This window comes from Festucalex cinctus, chromosome 13 (genome assembly GCF_051991245.1).
Source record: "Festucalex cinctus isolate MCC-2025b chromosome 13, RoL_Fcin_1.0, whole genome shotgun sequence".
In the NCBI taxonomy this organism is placed as follows: domain Eukaryota; kingdom Metazoa; phylum Chordata; class Actinopteri; order Syngnathiformes; family Syngnathidae; genus Festucalex; species Festucalex cinctus.
The window spans coordinates 24505124-24518969 of NC_135423.1; the positions used below are offsets into that span (position 1 = coordinate 24505124).

The window sequence follows — 13846 nt, forward strand, 5'->3', positions numbered from 1 at the left end:
CTATCGCCGCTCTGTGGGATACGGGCTTTATAAGTATAAGTAGTACAATTTTCATTTACAGTAAATGTTAAATGCAATACACTTAAATTTAATCAGTTTCCACTTTTAGAATTTTACAACATACATGCAAAGTGTAGATTGATGTTCAAACTGCATAGTGTGGCTTACTCTAACTTGTACTTCACTGTCTCACTTGTCACGAACACTTATGACTACTATGCTATTGTATTTTAGTGGTCATGATGATGGTTCTTGGGAAGCTAACAATTTTTTAAGATGCACTTTGTGTAAAAAAAAAAAAAAAAAAAAGTTTGAGAACATCTGCAAAATGAAAACTGACTTAGTCGAGTTGACAAAAAAACTGTCCAAAAAAAGAAAAATTTAACTTTCAACATCATACAGTATGGACACTTGAACAATCAACGTGTGGTTTGTGTGTGCATTAGGGTCTCTCTCTCTCTCTCTCTCTCTCTCTCTCTCTCTCTCTCTCTCTCTCTCTCTCTCTCTCTCTCTCTCTCTCTCTCTCTCTCTCTCTCTCTCTCTCTCTCTCTCTCCTTTGTCCCTCCCTTTCTCTCCCCTCCCTCCCCCTCGTACTTGTTGGGAGGCTGTGGGCTGCAGCGGTCGGCAGTAAACGGTGCACATCCCGGTGTGTGCGCGTGCCATTCTCCGGAGGGAAGCAGATCACCTACTTGACTTCCAGTGGAGCGGATCTCAATCATCTCTCAAGCACTTTTACCTTCCCACCAGCTGTTTTGATTTACTCTCCACAGGTGAGCTCCCGCTACTCTTGTGCGTGCAGGGTAGCCCTCACGTTTAAGCGCTTTAGAGTATCACACTGCTGACAGGTGGTCTTAGCAATTTCACTTTGGACAATATAGTACAATTAATGACACACTGTAACTTGTGGAAATAACTATTCTAATTAGGTACATATGTTCGTCACTACCAACGGTCCTATAGCTGTTTGAATGGTGCGTAGTAGGACGCACGTTTAATTGTGTCTGAGTACATAAGTGAACATTTTACAGTTGAATAATGTTTTCAATATATACCTCTTGCGTTCTATTGTTAATCCTTCACGTCTTTGTTGTTCAAAGTCTCTATCAGTGGTTGCGTTTTAGCACACCCATTTGCATCCGTGCCTATTGCGTCACCAAAAAAAAGTTCTTAAAGTATAAGAATTCACATTCAATTTATTGCTAAGGTTGATATTTTTCTCCAAGTCAAAGCTTTAAATTGTATGGTAATAAAATATGAAGTATTCTCACAGTTATTGTGTATTAATATATTCATAATCTAAATGAATAATAGAAGCTTTCAATCAAAAACTTCCCAGATTCACTGCTACCTATGTGCGTGTAGGCTAGAGTGTGATAGATACCAAAGACTAAGCAAGAATGTTAAATAAAAATAGTATAAAAACAAGTGTGAGCTATCAATACTGTAAATTGTAAATGTACAGTAAGTGTGTGAGCAAAATTTTAATATTTTTATGGTCACTTTATAATGTTGTTTTTGTTGTCGTGTCTAAATTATTCCAGTGGTACCAAAAATCCCCAAATCCAAGGTTGATTTTCAAACCTGCAGCCATAAAACTAACCATTGCTCTCTAGTGCAGCCTCTGGCAGCTGCTGATAAGAGTTGAGTCCCAGTGCTCCTACAGCAAGTTTTGAAACAATTTTGATCTTGGGATCATAATTTAATCTAAAGAGAACAAACTTTTAAAAAAAAGGAGGATAAATGTAGAGTTTATATTTGGTCACCACTGAAAGTCCTTAACTCTGCATTCATACTAGTGAAGCCAAGGGTTATAGTTTGTCCATGATTGCGCTTTCAAAAGACACAATTGTCGCACTGTAGTTCCTCTGCTCCGGCCAGCAGTTACTTTTAAAGTGAATGTTCTGAAAATCAATATAACATAAGCCTACTCAATGCCAAACAGCAAGCAGACATACTGTGTGACTCATTGGTGATGGCCGTGATATTGAAGAGAAGCTGGAATTGAGGCTAGAAGGCTTTCGTGACCGTTCTTAAAAGAGACATTATGAAATGCTTCATATTATACAGACGTATTGCACATATCGGAGTCAAAATACCCCAATAATGGCGGCACACTTAACATTTATACAAAACCGTTTGCAGCCCTCTTGAAAGCAGACTGTTTTGGGAGCTGCAGCCAGTTTCATGCAAATGAGCCATAGCTGTACCCACCTCCAATACAGAGAATGTCGAGTGGACATAATATTTCCACAGTTGGTTTGAGCCCTAAATCAAATTTTTTGCTCATGAAGAAAAGTAACCCAAGCGCCCATAGCCTCGGTTACTCGGTTTACTCGGTTGCACAGTTTCAAATATCAGCCTTTGAAATGTCCACATTTTTTTTGCAATTTCTCCTGTTGTCCCTTTAAGTAAGAGAGTTGTTAAAAGTGTTCTCACACAATGAAATTTGTACTGTGCTTGGGCACGTTGACACCTGCGGCTAATTTTCGCCGCTGGTGCAAATATGGCCCAGTGAAAAGGTGGGTTAGATCGGATGTTAGGAATGTCATATGCACTCAAACTTAAAAAAAAAAGAAAAAAAGTGCGCTTGCGCAGTTGTGGGTGTGGAGAGAACCGACATGATTTGCAGCCAATCAAAGCGTCTCTTATTCCTTTTAAATGAGGCACGGTGATAGCGATCCGTGCATGACTGGAACATTTAGGCAACAGACAATGATAGCGGGTAATTAAATTCAGAGTGAGCTGTCTGTGGGACTCATATCTGCACCCCATATCATTCATGTGACACCTATCACTGATCATTTTAAAAACTATAATAATGACTGAATAATATGTTAATAATTTTAATTAGGGGTGTGCGGTCTAAACAGTATATTCAATATAAGGTATGAATTTGCCCCAAGTTAGAGATTTGACCCCTACCGTCCAACCCCGACGTGTGGGCCGTGGCCCAACACTTGCACATCAACTCAATATAATTTGCAGATTCAGGAAAGTAGTACATCCGCCTCCCAGTACTGAGGACTCAGGTTCGGATCCAGGCTCCAGCTTTCCTGGGTGGAGTTTGCCTGTTCTCTCCATGCCTGCGTGGGTCTTCTCCGGGTACTCCGGTCTCCTCCCACATTCCAAAGACATGCAATGGCAGGTTAATTGGGCGCTCCGAATTGTCCCTAGGTGTGCTTGTGAGTGTGGATGGTTGTTCGTCTCTGAGTGCCCTGCGATTGGCTGGCAACCAGTTCAGTGTGTACCCCGCCTACTGCCCAAAGCCAGCTGAGATAGGCTGCAGCACCCCCGCAACCCTTGTGGGGAATAAGTGGTCAAGAAAATGGATGGATGGAAGTCAGGAAAGTTGCATAAAGTGTTTCATTAATAAATGATGCTACAAGGCAATGGGTTATCATACTGAATTTTGGGCTGTTATGATTGAATTGGCCAAGTATGATTGTGTTTTACACTTTAAGGGCTTACTAGCTGATCTGACTTATCTTACAGTAAGCAATCCCCTGATAAAACCTTGTGCTGCGTTGTCTGACCTGTGGCATATTCGAGAGTAAAGCAAAAATATGTGAAGGGCCAAATTATAACTTACATACTTATACAAGCCCTGCGATTGGTTGGCAACCAGTCCAGGGTGTCCCCCGCCTACTGCCCAGAGCCAGCTGAGATAGGCGCCAGCAGCCCCCGCGACCCTTGTGAGGAATAAGCGGTCAAGAAAATGGATGGATGGATGGATACTTATACAAGTGTGTCACATTCATTCACACACAAGGCTGTCATTGCTGGAGCTCTCCTCTCTTAACATCTTCTCCAATCTAATGTCCTAATATGGAGAATTGGAGAGACACATCTAATTGGGACCATCTGGCAAGTGTTTGGAATTAACCAGTAAATGGATATAGTAACACAGGTGCAAATCATCCTGCACCTGAGCAATTGTTCATGAATCTCAGTTCTTAACAGCAGCGATCAGTGGGCATGCACTCCAGAGACCCAACTACCACAATATGTCTTTTTTTTTTAAGGCTGATCAAAAACTGTTTGTGAAGAGCATCATTAGAAAAAAAATATTCCCTCTCTAAGTGATGATTTCTCACTTACGTTTAGAGAATACTTTGAAAGGTGTTTGATATACTGCTGTTGCGCTGTACAGCTTGTTTAAAGTGTCTACTGTCTTGGAAAAGCTGCCAAAGTGCCGCGTCTCATGAGATGTGTGTTTTCCACGTATGTGTCCAGTGTCCAAGTGTGTGCGCGTGCTTACGCATACACTTCAGCATAAGTTACCCTCAGATATCAGAGGCTGTCATGTTCGGTAAATAGCCATTCATCACACATTGCATTCTGGGATGGAACCCACGAGATCCAATCCATTATCCATACACTGGTTTTCTGTGTGTGTTGTTGTGCGCCCATGTTGTTTGCGTGTGTACTTGGGTGTAGGTATGCGTGTGTGTTGCCATAATTTATTGTAGTGTTTAAGGAGCTGTGGCACAAGGGAGTGTACATGCATTTGAAAAGCAGAGGAGAGTAGTTGCAAAGAGAGGAGGCATATATCTGAATCATGTAATCCAATAACCTGTGCATTATAATAAGTAGAGGTAGAGGGAATATGGGCTCATCCATTAAGTACATGAAACTGATGTCATGATATATAGCCTCATAGATATGGCAAATTTCTTATCGAGCACGTGTACAAAAGTGGAGGTTTGATAGATGAACATTTGGATGGACAGTGACAATTCACTTAGACATTTGAGCGTTGAATTTCCTCAGTACTTACCCCAATTTTTCGCCCTTTTGGATGCCCAACTCACCTTGAACTGCACAACACTTTGTATCACAACTAACACAACGAGGAGGGTACAAATCACTGATAACCAAGCAACACTCAAAGGCACTAATGACATTAAGGTTCTTTACTGGGTAAACTAGAAAATAGGACCAAAAAAAAATAAAAATGCATCTCAAGTTTGGTTTGTCTGTGGATGGCTCTGAAGAACGTGACCACGTCACACGTCATTGACATCACATCGTGGAATGAGTTTCTCACCTCCCTCTGATGTCAAGGCGGGTGTGTGAATGTGTGCGATCACTTTTTTTTAATTAATCGGAGTTCATTTGTCATAAGCCTGTGATAGAGCCTAATTACTTAAACTATGATGATGATGATGAGGATGAGGATGATGATGACACAATTAAACACACAATTAAAACACCACTGCTGGCTTTTTACAATGATGACTGTGTTTATTGGGAAAAAAATGTTCTAATTTATGCACCTCTTCTATTTTATTTTGCTAAAAGATCACACATTCTCCACACAGTTTTTAACAGATATGACACTACTCTTAATACCATACTATATGCTCGCATTCGTCACATCAACTTCTTGGGCTCTATTTTCATTTCCAGGCGCACATGCATGTTTTGTTTGGGGATGTGTTGCACCTCTCTGGGCATTCCGGAGCACACAGCTGCCGCTTCCCTGAAGGATTTGGTTATTTGGTTATTCGCTTCATGTAAAAACAGGCACATCTTAATTTACGTGCCGGGGCAAGTCTAGTTGAACGTATTTTCAAATTTGATAAATGCACTCTGCCCCGCTCATCTATAATTTGCTGACAAAAGTAGACAAAATTTTAGACTGTAAAACAAGGTCTGTCTAGTGGCGCAGGTGGTGTAATGAGATTAGGGCGACATGTATGGTGGATGTCACAATATTTCATTGATAAAAATTACAATAGCATGGGACAATCTCTCTGAATCATTGTGGAAATCCATTCATTGAACAAATTATTATCATTATCACCTTAAAAATATTTGAATAGCACCCACCTGGCTATGGCTCTGGGGGCGTCACAACTGGATGTGCGATTGGGGGGTGCAAGCCAGTCTCCAATTGCTGATGTCACATGCAGTTTATCTGCATAAATGCACTATGTGCACATTCCATCCCACAACAGTGCACAATGGCGCAAACACCCCGTTACCAAATGAAAGAAAACTCCACCCATGGGCACACTTTGACTGTTCTTTGCATTAGACTTGCGCAGGCCTCGAAAATAGGGCCCCTTATAAGGTGACGGTCTCTTTTTTTGTATATGTGTGTGCTTGAACGCAGCAAGCTATTCACATATAAGGTGTAACTGATGGTCTTCATAGCTGTGAGCAAGTTGCCTGTGGCTGACCAATAACCCGCCCAACACAGTTATACAGATGTACACACTCACCGCGCTACAGCACGACTTATCTGTCAGGCGCTCGCATTGTGGTGTGCGATATCGCCTACAGGCAGTATGGACTGAGGATTAGTAGGAGCAGACAACCCCAGACTATTTGTATGTACCTTTGCCATGTGAGTCTGCATTGTTGAGCATTATTGTTGGCTTTTTGTTTTTGAAATAGAACACTTTATGATGTTTTCATGACTGAACTATACTCTAGATATGGAAAGCTGATTTAACAGTTAATCTGATCAAGATTGAACTTGTTGAAGCTGATATGGTACTATTACTGTTCCCTTGGAGACAACATGGATCTCGATGAAACCTTTCCTTCTTTTAGCACACATGGATGATAATCATTGAGCCATTGATTTCTCAGGTGACAAAGTTTTATGCTTTTGTTTACGCTCACTGAGTGCATTTTATTTTTTAGCACACAAATATTGTGCCAAATCCAACCTCCATCTTGATAGCTAACTTCATAGCTCTTTTCTCTTTAAAGTTGTTTCGCATTCAAACTAGGGATAGACCGATAATCCGTCGGTATTGGGCATTTTGACGAATATCAGTATCTGGCTTTTTTCAAGCTCTGACAGCCGATAAAAGGTAAAGTTAAACCATTTTAATCTCAGGGAACTATTTATTTAAAATTTCAATTAACTTTATGAGAGATGCTGCTGACTCTGGGAACCTTCTGAACCTTATGTTTTTGGTTGACATTAAAACAAAGAAATGTGAAAGTTTAGTAAGATTACATTTTTATTTTTTTTTTGGAAAAAAAAACAGACCTATGGTATTTACTTCTTTAAGTTTCAATTTAACTTTTTAAGATGTACTGATAACCTTGGGAGCGCCCTGAACATTTTATTTATTTTTTGGGGAAATTTAAAATGAAGAATATTGTCTATGATTTAAAAAAAATAAAATAAAAAATAAAATAAAAAAAAATTCCACATTTTGCAAAGTCTGAAACGAATAAACGCCATCAGTATCAATCCTGAAATAAACATATCTATTCCAAATTTCTCTCAGAGACAGGTTTAGCTGCCATGCAATAGAATTGAGCAGAATATGTGACAAAACTGTGCCAGAAGTTTGAATTCCCGATGTTCAATATTTCTCTGATGCCTTAAAGTCCCCTCCTAAATCATTCCTATTTTCATCAGCAGGTGACCTGGAAGTGGTCGGGGAGGAGGAGAACAAATGGAAACGGAGCCAGGAGAACGAGGATGCGCGAGATAGAGAGCAAGACCCAGGAGATTCCTCATGCAGAATGGAAGTCCTCATTCTGCCGGCTTGTGATTTGAAAGGAACAAAGGCAACGGTAGCCTAAGAAGGCCGTATCATCCATGTTTTGCCCTGTGTGGCCTCCGTCTATTTATCTCTGTCGGAGTCATGGTCTTAATCTGAACACAAAATAAATCCCCTTTAATCCCTCCCCCCCGACAGCCGTCTGCTATTGACATCTAATTCATAACGTCCCATTGTCATGGAGAAGACGTACTCACTAACCGCGCACTATGATGAGTTCCAGGAAGTGAAATATGGCGGCCGCTACAGCAGTGACATCCTCAGTAATGGTATGACCCTTCACTTGGGTGGCAGTCTGGACCGCCACATGGCACGTGGGCGGGGAGGCACCTGGTCAAATGGTCGCAACCGAGACGCGAGCAGCACGAGCAGCAGTGGCGGCCTCCCCCGATGGAGCCGGAGGGAGATTTGCCTCCTTTCGGCTTTGGTCTTCGCAGCGGGAATGTGCGTAATTTTGGGAAGCATGCTGGCGCTCAAATACATTTCGCTGGAGGCCCAGCAAGATCCGCAGTGCAGGCAAGACTGCCAGCGGAGACGCATACTGTTGCGGGCAGCGCGTTTTGTGCAGGCCAATATTGACCCCACCATCCAGCCCTGCCAGGACTTTTACTCCTTCGCCTGTGGAGGCTGGTTGAGGCGTCACGCCATCCCAGAAGACAAACTCAGCTATGGGATCATTACAGCCATAGGAGAGCACAACGAAGAAAAACTGCAGCGCATCCTTCTGGAGCCGATTCAGAGGCGTGAGCCCGACTCCGCCGAGCGCAAGGTCAAGGAATTTTATCGATCTTGCGTCAACATCCAGGAGATCGACAAGCTGGGCTCGGACCCCATGATGGAGGTGATCGACAGCTGCGGAGGGTGGGATCAAGTCGGGGTTCCTCCTGCTGCTGGCTGGGAGAAAGAGGGCGCTCCACAAAGACCAGACTTCAACGAGCTGCTTTACAGGACGCAGGGCGTGTACAGCACTGCCGTGTTCTTCTCTCTCACCGTCAATGTGGATGACAAAAACTCTTCTCGGAATGCAATCAGGGTGAGAAACGGTGTCCATTTCTAAGCTGCGCGTGTATCTGTGTGTGGGTGTCATAATGCTGCAAGGTTAATCCTCTGTGACAACACAGCTTGTTGTTACAGACTAATTACAGAATGTTTAAACAATGGAGTTGAACTTGATCACATAGAAATGTTCTTAGTCTTAAAACTTAATGTGAATATACAGGGTCAATACTGTGACTGCATCATACTTTGTTTCTGGTTAAAGAAGAGAAGAGTGAGAAAAAGCACATTTAATTTAAATGTCAAAAATCATGTTCTAAAACACTCACTCAACCTTACCCTTTAGAAGGCCCTCATTATAATACTATGCAAGTTTCAAACTGAAACTTCAAAGAAAATTATTGGAGTAAATTACAAGATTTTCGTGCTATTGTCAAATTTGACAAAATTCACACCCTAAGATTGTCTTATTCATTTTAGCTCAACAGTGAAACCTCGAATGTTGAAAACTCTAATGAACCTTTTAAAAAACATTTTACCCATCAGAAATAATCCATTTCGGGGTCAAAGTGTGACCAGCAGTAAACTTATACAGTGGTCCCTCGCTACTTCACGGTTCACTTATCACGGATTCACTATACTGTATCGCAGATTTGTATTTGGGTCCAATATTCATACATTATGGGGTTTATTTTGGGTTGTACCTTGTTATTTTGCGTGGTTTCCAGCGATTACTTATATTACCCGCACCTCCCTGCCCAACCCGGATTTACAGTATTCTTTTTCTTATTCTTTTTCTTGTTATATTTACCAAGTTAACAAGTGTTTAGAAGAGTGGTAACTGTGCGGTGGCTTTGTTATGGCTTAACCCCCCGCCCCATTTATTTTCCTTTAACGTCCTCTACTTCGCGGAAATTAACCTATCGCGGGTGGGCGGGGAACATAACTAATTATTTATTTAACCTTTAATGTTTTTATCCAGGTAAGTCAATACAGAATGGTTTCTCAATGACAATTCTCAATTGCGACATGACTGCAAAAAGTAGAGTAAAACAAAGCAAAATGGAAACGTATCAATTTTGACTTTGTGCCCCTCGGTTGCGCGTTTGCAACCCGGACCGGAACCAAACTGATGTGCAAAATCATGTACCGCCTCTTCCGTGGCATATACCCCATTGACCCGGCGCCAAGTTTCTCCACCCATGACACGATCACCTGCCATTGGCCGAGAAACTCGCATGGGGCCATTTATGTAAATTAGCCCCACTGTGGTGTGACAGTGAAGGAAGTAAAGAACAGCCGCTCACAAATTTTCAGAAATGGGCAGATGATTTACTTGGTGGTTCAGTTTCAGACTTGATGAATGTCTATTCATCAAGTCTCAAATTCTCTGGCACTCCAGAGACACAATAATGTGTATTGAAGCCATTAAAAAGTTAAAATATGCCTCCTTAACACCCTGTCAACCATCTGGAAAAATGTTATTCAATATTGTCACTACATTAAATGACTGCATGTCTTTTTTGTTCAACTTCAGCATAATACACATGCATTAGGTTCTAAAGTTGACTGGCAGTATCAAATACAAGTAAATATCAGACAAAGAACCCTAGTAAACATAAAATGCAGTTTATAATGGTGATTGTATTTATCATGGGACAAAATGTCTATTCAAAACTACCTGGCCCTGTGTGGGGCCTAGGAAATGATTGGGCCACCTTGACCATCAACAACTGAAATCAAGTGTTTTCAGGAAATTGCAGTGAGTCTCTTATGTGGAGATAATCACTCAGCCTTATTAAATTGATGACATTCAGCAACACCGGATGGATTTCGAACATGAACGGACTTTATAAGGTCACAGCAATTCGAATGGATTCAAGTCTGCCCTTTGACTAGGTCAGTCCAAGACTTTCATCTTGTCCTTTTTTAAGACATTCACAAGTTGATTTGCTGGGGGTCATTGTTCCCTCAATAACAGGTTGTTCAGGTTCTGAAGTAGCAAAGCAGGCCTAAACCATCACGCCACAATTTTTGCATTACTCGTCGTATTGTTATTTGTTGGAAATGCTGTGTTACATTTATGTGAGATGTAACAAGACTTCCAAAAAGTTCAACTTCTGTGAAAAAGTCTTGGGAATCATTCAAATGTTTTTTTGAAATTATTATTGTTTTGTTTTTTTCCAAAAGTAAGGCAAGCCTTCATTTTTAGTGTTTTAGTGTTTTTCATGTTGAACACTGTCAAGGATGTTATTTCAATCCAGTCGCTTCCTTATTGTTAAAGGGATAGTTCAGATTTTTTGACATGAATCTCAACTTCATCCTCACCTCCAGTGTGTGCGATCAGCACTGACTTACCCCTGACAGCGTTCTGTGACACCAGTTCTGGTCCGGTGTTGGACGAGAGGAAAATAGTCCAGCAAGTTGGCTGTGATCACGGAAATAAAGCGTTTTTCTTCTAAAAACAATTTGTGTTCAAAAGAGTGATGCATTTGCATCACAAATACTCTTTCCTGAAAAAAGTCAGACGCCATTACCGCCAGCCACTACTTTTCTGTTCGTTCGTATCACTGCGCGTCGCCCTGTAGACGGCGAATTGACGCACTGCAGGCAGCTAGGTGATCCTTCCGCCTTCGAAAAGACAAACAACTTCTAGCGGAAGGATCAGCTGGCAGCAGAAAAACGCTTTATTTCCGTGATCACAGCCAACTTGCTGGACTATTTTCCTCTCGTCCAACACCGGACCAGAACTGGTGTCACAGAACGCTGTCAGGGGTAAGTCAGTGCTGATCGCACACACTGGAGGTGAGGATGAAATTGAGATTCATGTAAAAAAATCCGAACGATCCCCTTTAAGTAACGGGAGGCCAGCAGTTCTTTCGATGTTGTCCTGGGTTCCTTTGTGACCTCCAGGATGAGTTTTCACTGAGCTCATGGGGTAGTTTTTGTGGGTCAGCCACTGTTCCTGGATGACCGATGTCAATTACTTTATTTCTCATCTGTTTGGGAATTTCTTTGCATTGTGGAAATTTGTAGGGGCTTTTGGAGAACTTTTTAGCCAATTTCATTTTGTCAGACAGTTTCTGTTATGACTGTTTTGGCTTGGGTCATGGGGTCATTGTGTTATTAGTGCTGTCAGGCGATTACAATTTTTAATCTAATTAATTGCAGGATTTTTAATTAATTAATTAACCTAATTAATCTATTGTAATCTCATATGCTAAAAGGTCCCCAAATTAAAAAAAAAAAAGAATTCTAGGACATTACAAAATTGTAGTGTATGACTAATCAATTGAATACACCAAGAAGAGATTTGAAATCCACATCTATTGTTGATTCAAAAATAAAATTCAAAAGAAAACGTTTAAGCACATCAACAAATCAATTAGGCCATGCATTATTTTAAAAGATAATCTAAACTTCAATTTTGTTCAAAAATGTTTTGAACAAAGTTGAATCTAAACTACCACAAGCTGATGTTCGGTGTGTGGATGGCATGAGATGAACTGATAACTGGTAATCAGGAAAAGTTAGAGGTTAGAAAGAGAGGTTAACAAAAATCTAAAGCTACAATATCTGGGTCATAACAACTCAAACCCAAAAGAGGAACTGGGGGCACAGTATCAACTCCTCTAGACTTACTATAAACCTTTGCTATACCTTGAACTGCCAGGGGTGGGCTGAGCTTGCTCGGACTTGCTGTTTGGAGCTCCTGAGTGATCCAGTGAACACTCATCGTGATTTGTATGATGATAATGTATTAGCCTATTAGTTTCTCTAGTCTTATGCATTTAGTATGTTCCTTTAAGTTGATTATGAATGGTGATGATGTACTAGCCACTCTTAGTTTGTCTAGTCGCTCTTATTTCGTCATATAAGCCTTTATGCTGTCATACAGAAATGTGCATCGCCCTAGCGAGTCAAGCAAGAGTTATTGAATGACACTTTTGTCAGTTCTTCGAGGTTCCTTAGCTGAGGTGCTCTCTCAGCATGTTGAGATTTCTTCCATGCAAATCTGTCAGTCAAGGTTTCTGCGTCGAGTGTTTTCTTTGATCTTCGAGGCCATATCCAGCCATGCTCTCTGTTGATATATATATATATATATATATATATATATATATATATATATATATATATATATATATATATATATATATATATATATATATATATATATATATATATATTAGAGCTGTCAAATGATTACATTTTTTAATCAAATTAATCACATCTTAGAATTTTGATTAATCACGATTAATCACTGACTTAAAAAGGCTTTTTTTCCCAACATATTTTGCCCGCTAAATAACAATAATTTTTTCAACATTTAATGTAACAAGGACATCTTCAAAGATATATATCCACTGCACACGTTCATCCTGCTTTTTCTAATCAATTAATTATTTGCATAATTTAAAATGGGAATAAATTACCTACGGCATATGTAAACATATATTAAATGCTTAACTTTTATGCATGTAGTTATGTTTTATTTCAGCGGTCAAAATTAATAGTGTGATTAATCTGTGGTAATACAATGATTAATTTTGTGATTAATTAATTAGTTAACGCTTTAACTTTGACAGCATATATATATATATATATATATATATATATATATATATATATATATATATATATATATATATATATATATATATATATAACATATATATACAAACATAAAAATATATAAACATAAAAATATATAAACTGTGGGCTCCACGTGTCCACAGTTGACAAATATCAATGACATTTCTTGATCGAACCACAAAAGAGCAAGGAAAAACCAAAACAAAAAACAAAACAAAAAAACATCAAGGGAAAAAATGAGAAACCTTGAGAAGGGGCCGCAGATGTGTTTTTGTATATAAAGACTCCAACCCCCGTATCTTGGGTCCTAACTCCGCACCGCATTTCTTGATGGAGCAGATCTGGAGATAACCAGGCTCGGATTTGGTCAGTGAAAATTATGTCATCTTTACAAAACATGTGATTAACCATAGTTATATTCATGATTTAACAAGGGAGGTGAGTACTGTACATTTTTACACACGGCCAGATAGCTTTGAATATTTTTTTTCTCCTTCATTTCTCTGCAAAATACACATACGCACACTAAATGGAATGATAAGTTAATCGATTGGAAGACAGTTTATTAGCTTGTAAATATTGGCATTTTTCTGACGATGACATTGAATTGTGTGTGTGATGTTTGTATAGATTGATCAGGAGGGACTCACGCTGCCTGAGAGAAGCCTTTACTTGGGTCAGGATGAGGACAGTGTCAAGGTAGAAATCCCTGCTTTTGTTTATTG

At 40.0% G+C, this 13846-nt stretch overlaps 1 protein-coding gene across 2 annotated transcripts in view; it reads left to right on the forward strand.

Moving 5' to 3' along the window:
• The first annotated feature begins 605 nt into the window (after positions 1–605).
• ecel1 (endothelin converting enzyme-like 1) overlaps positions 606–13846 on the forward strand; it is a 53116-nt gene continuing 39875 nt past the window's right edge. Inside the window, exons 1-3 of one of the 2 annotated variants that reach the window (XM_077541737.1) lie at positions 606–770; positions 7388–8565; positions 13752–13820. In XM_077541737.1, the coding sequence (XP_077397863.1) occupies positions 7711–8565; positions 13752–13820 (924 nt within the window). In that variant the 5' untranslated portion in view covers positions 606–770; positions 7388–7710. The remainder of the gene's footprint in view (positions 771–7387; positions 8566–13751; positions 13821–13846) is intronic. The other variant, XM_077541738.1, reaches the window with a different exon arrangement.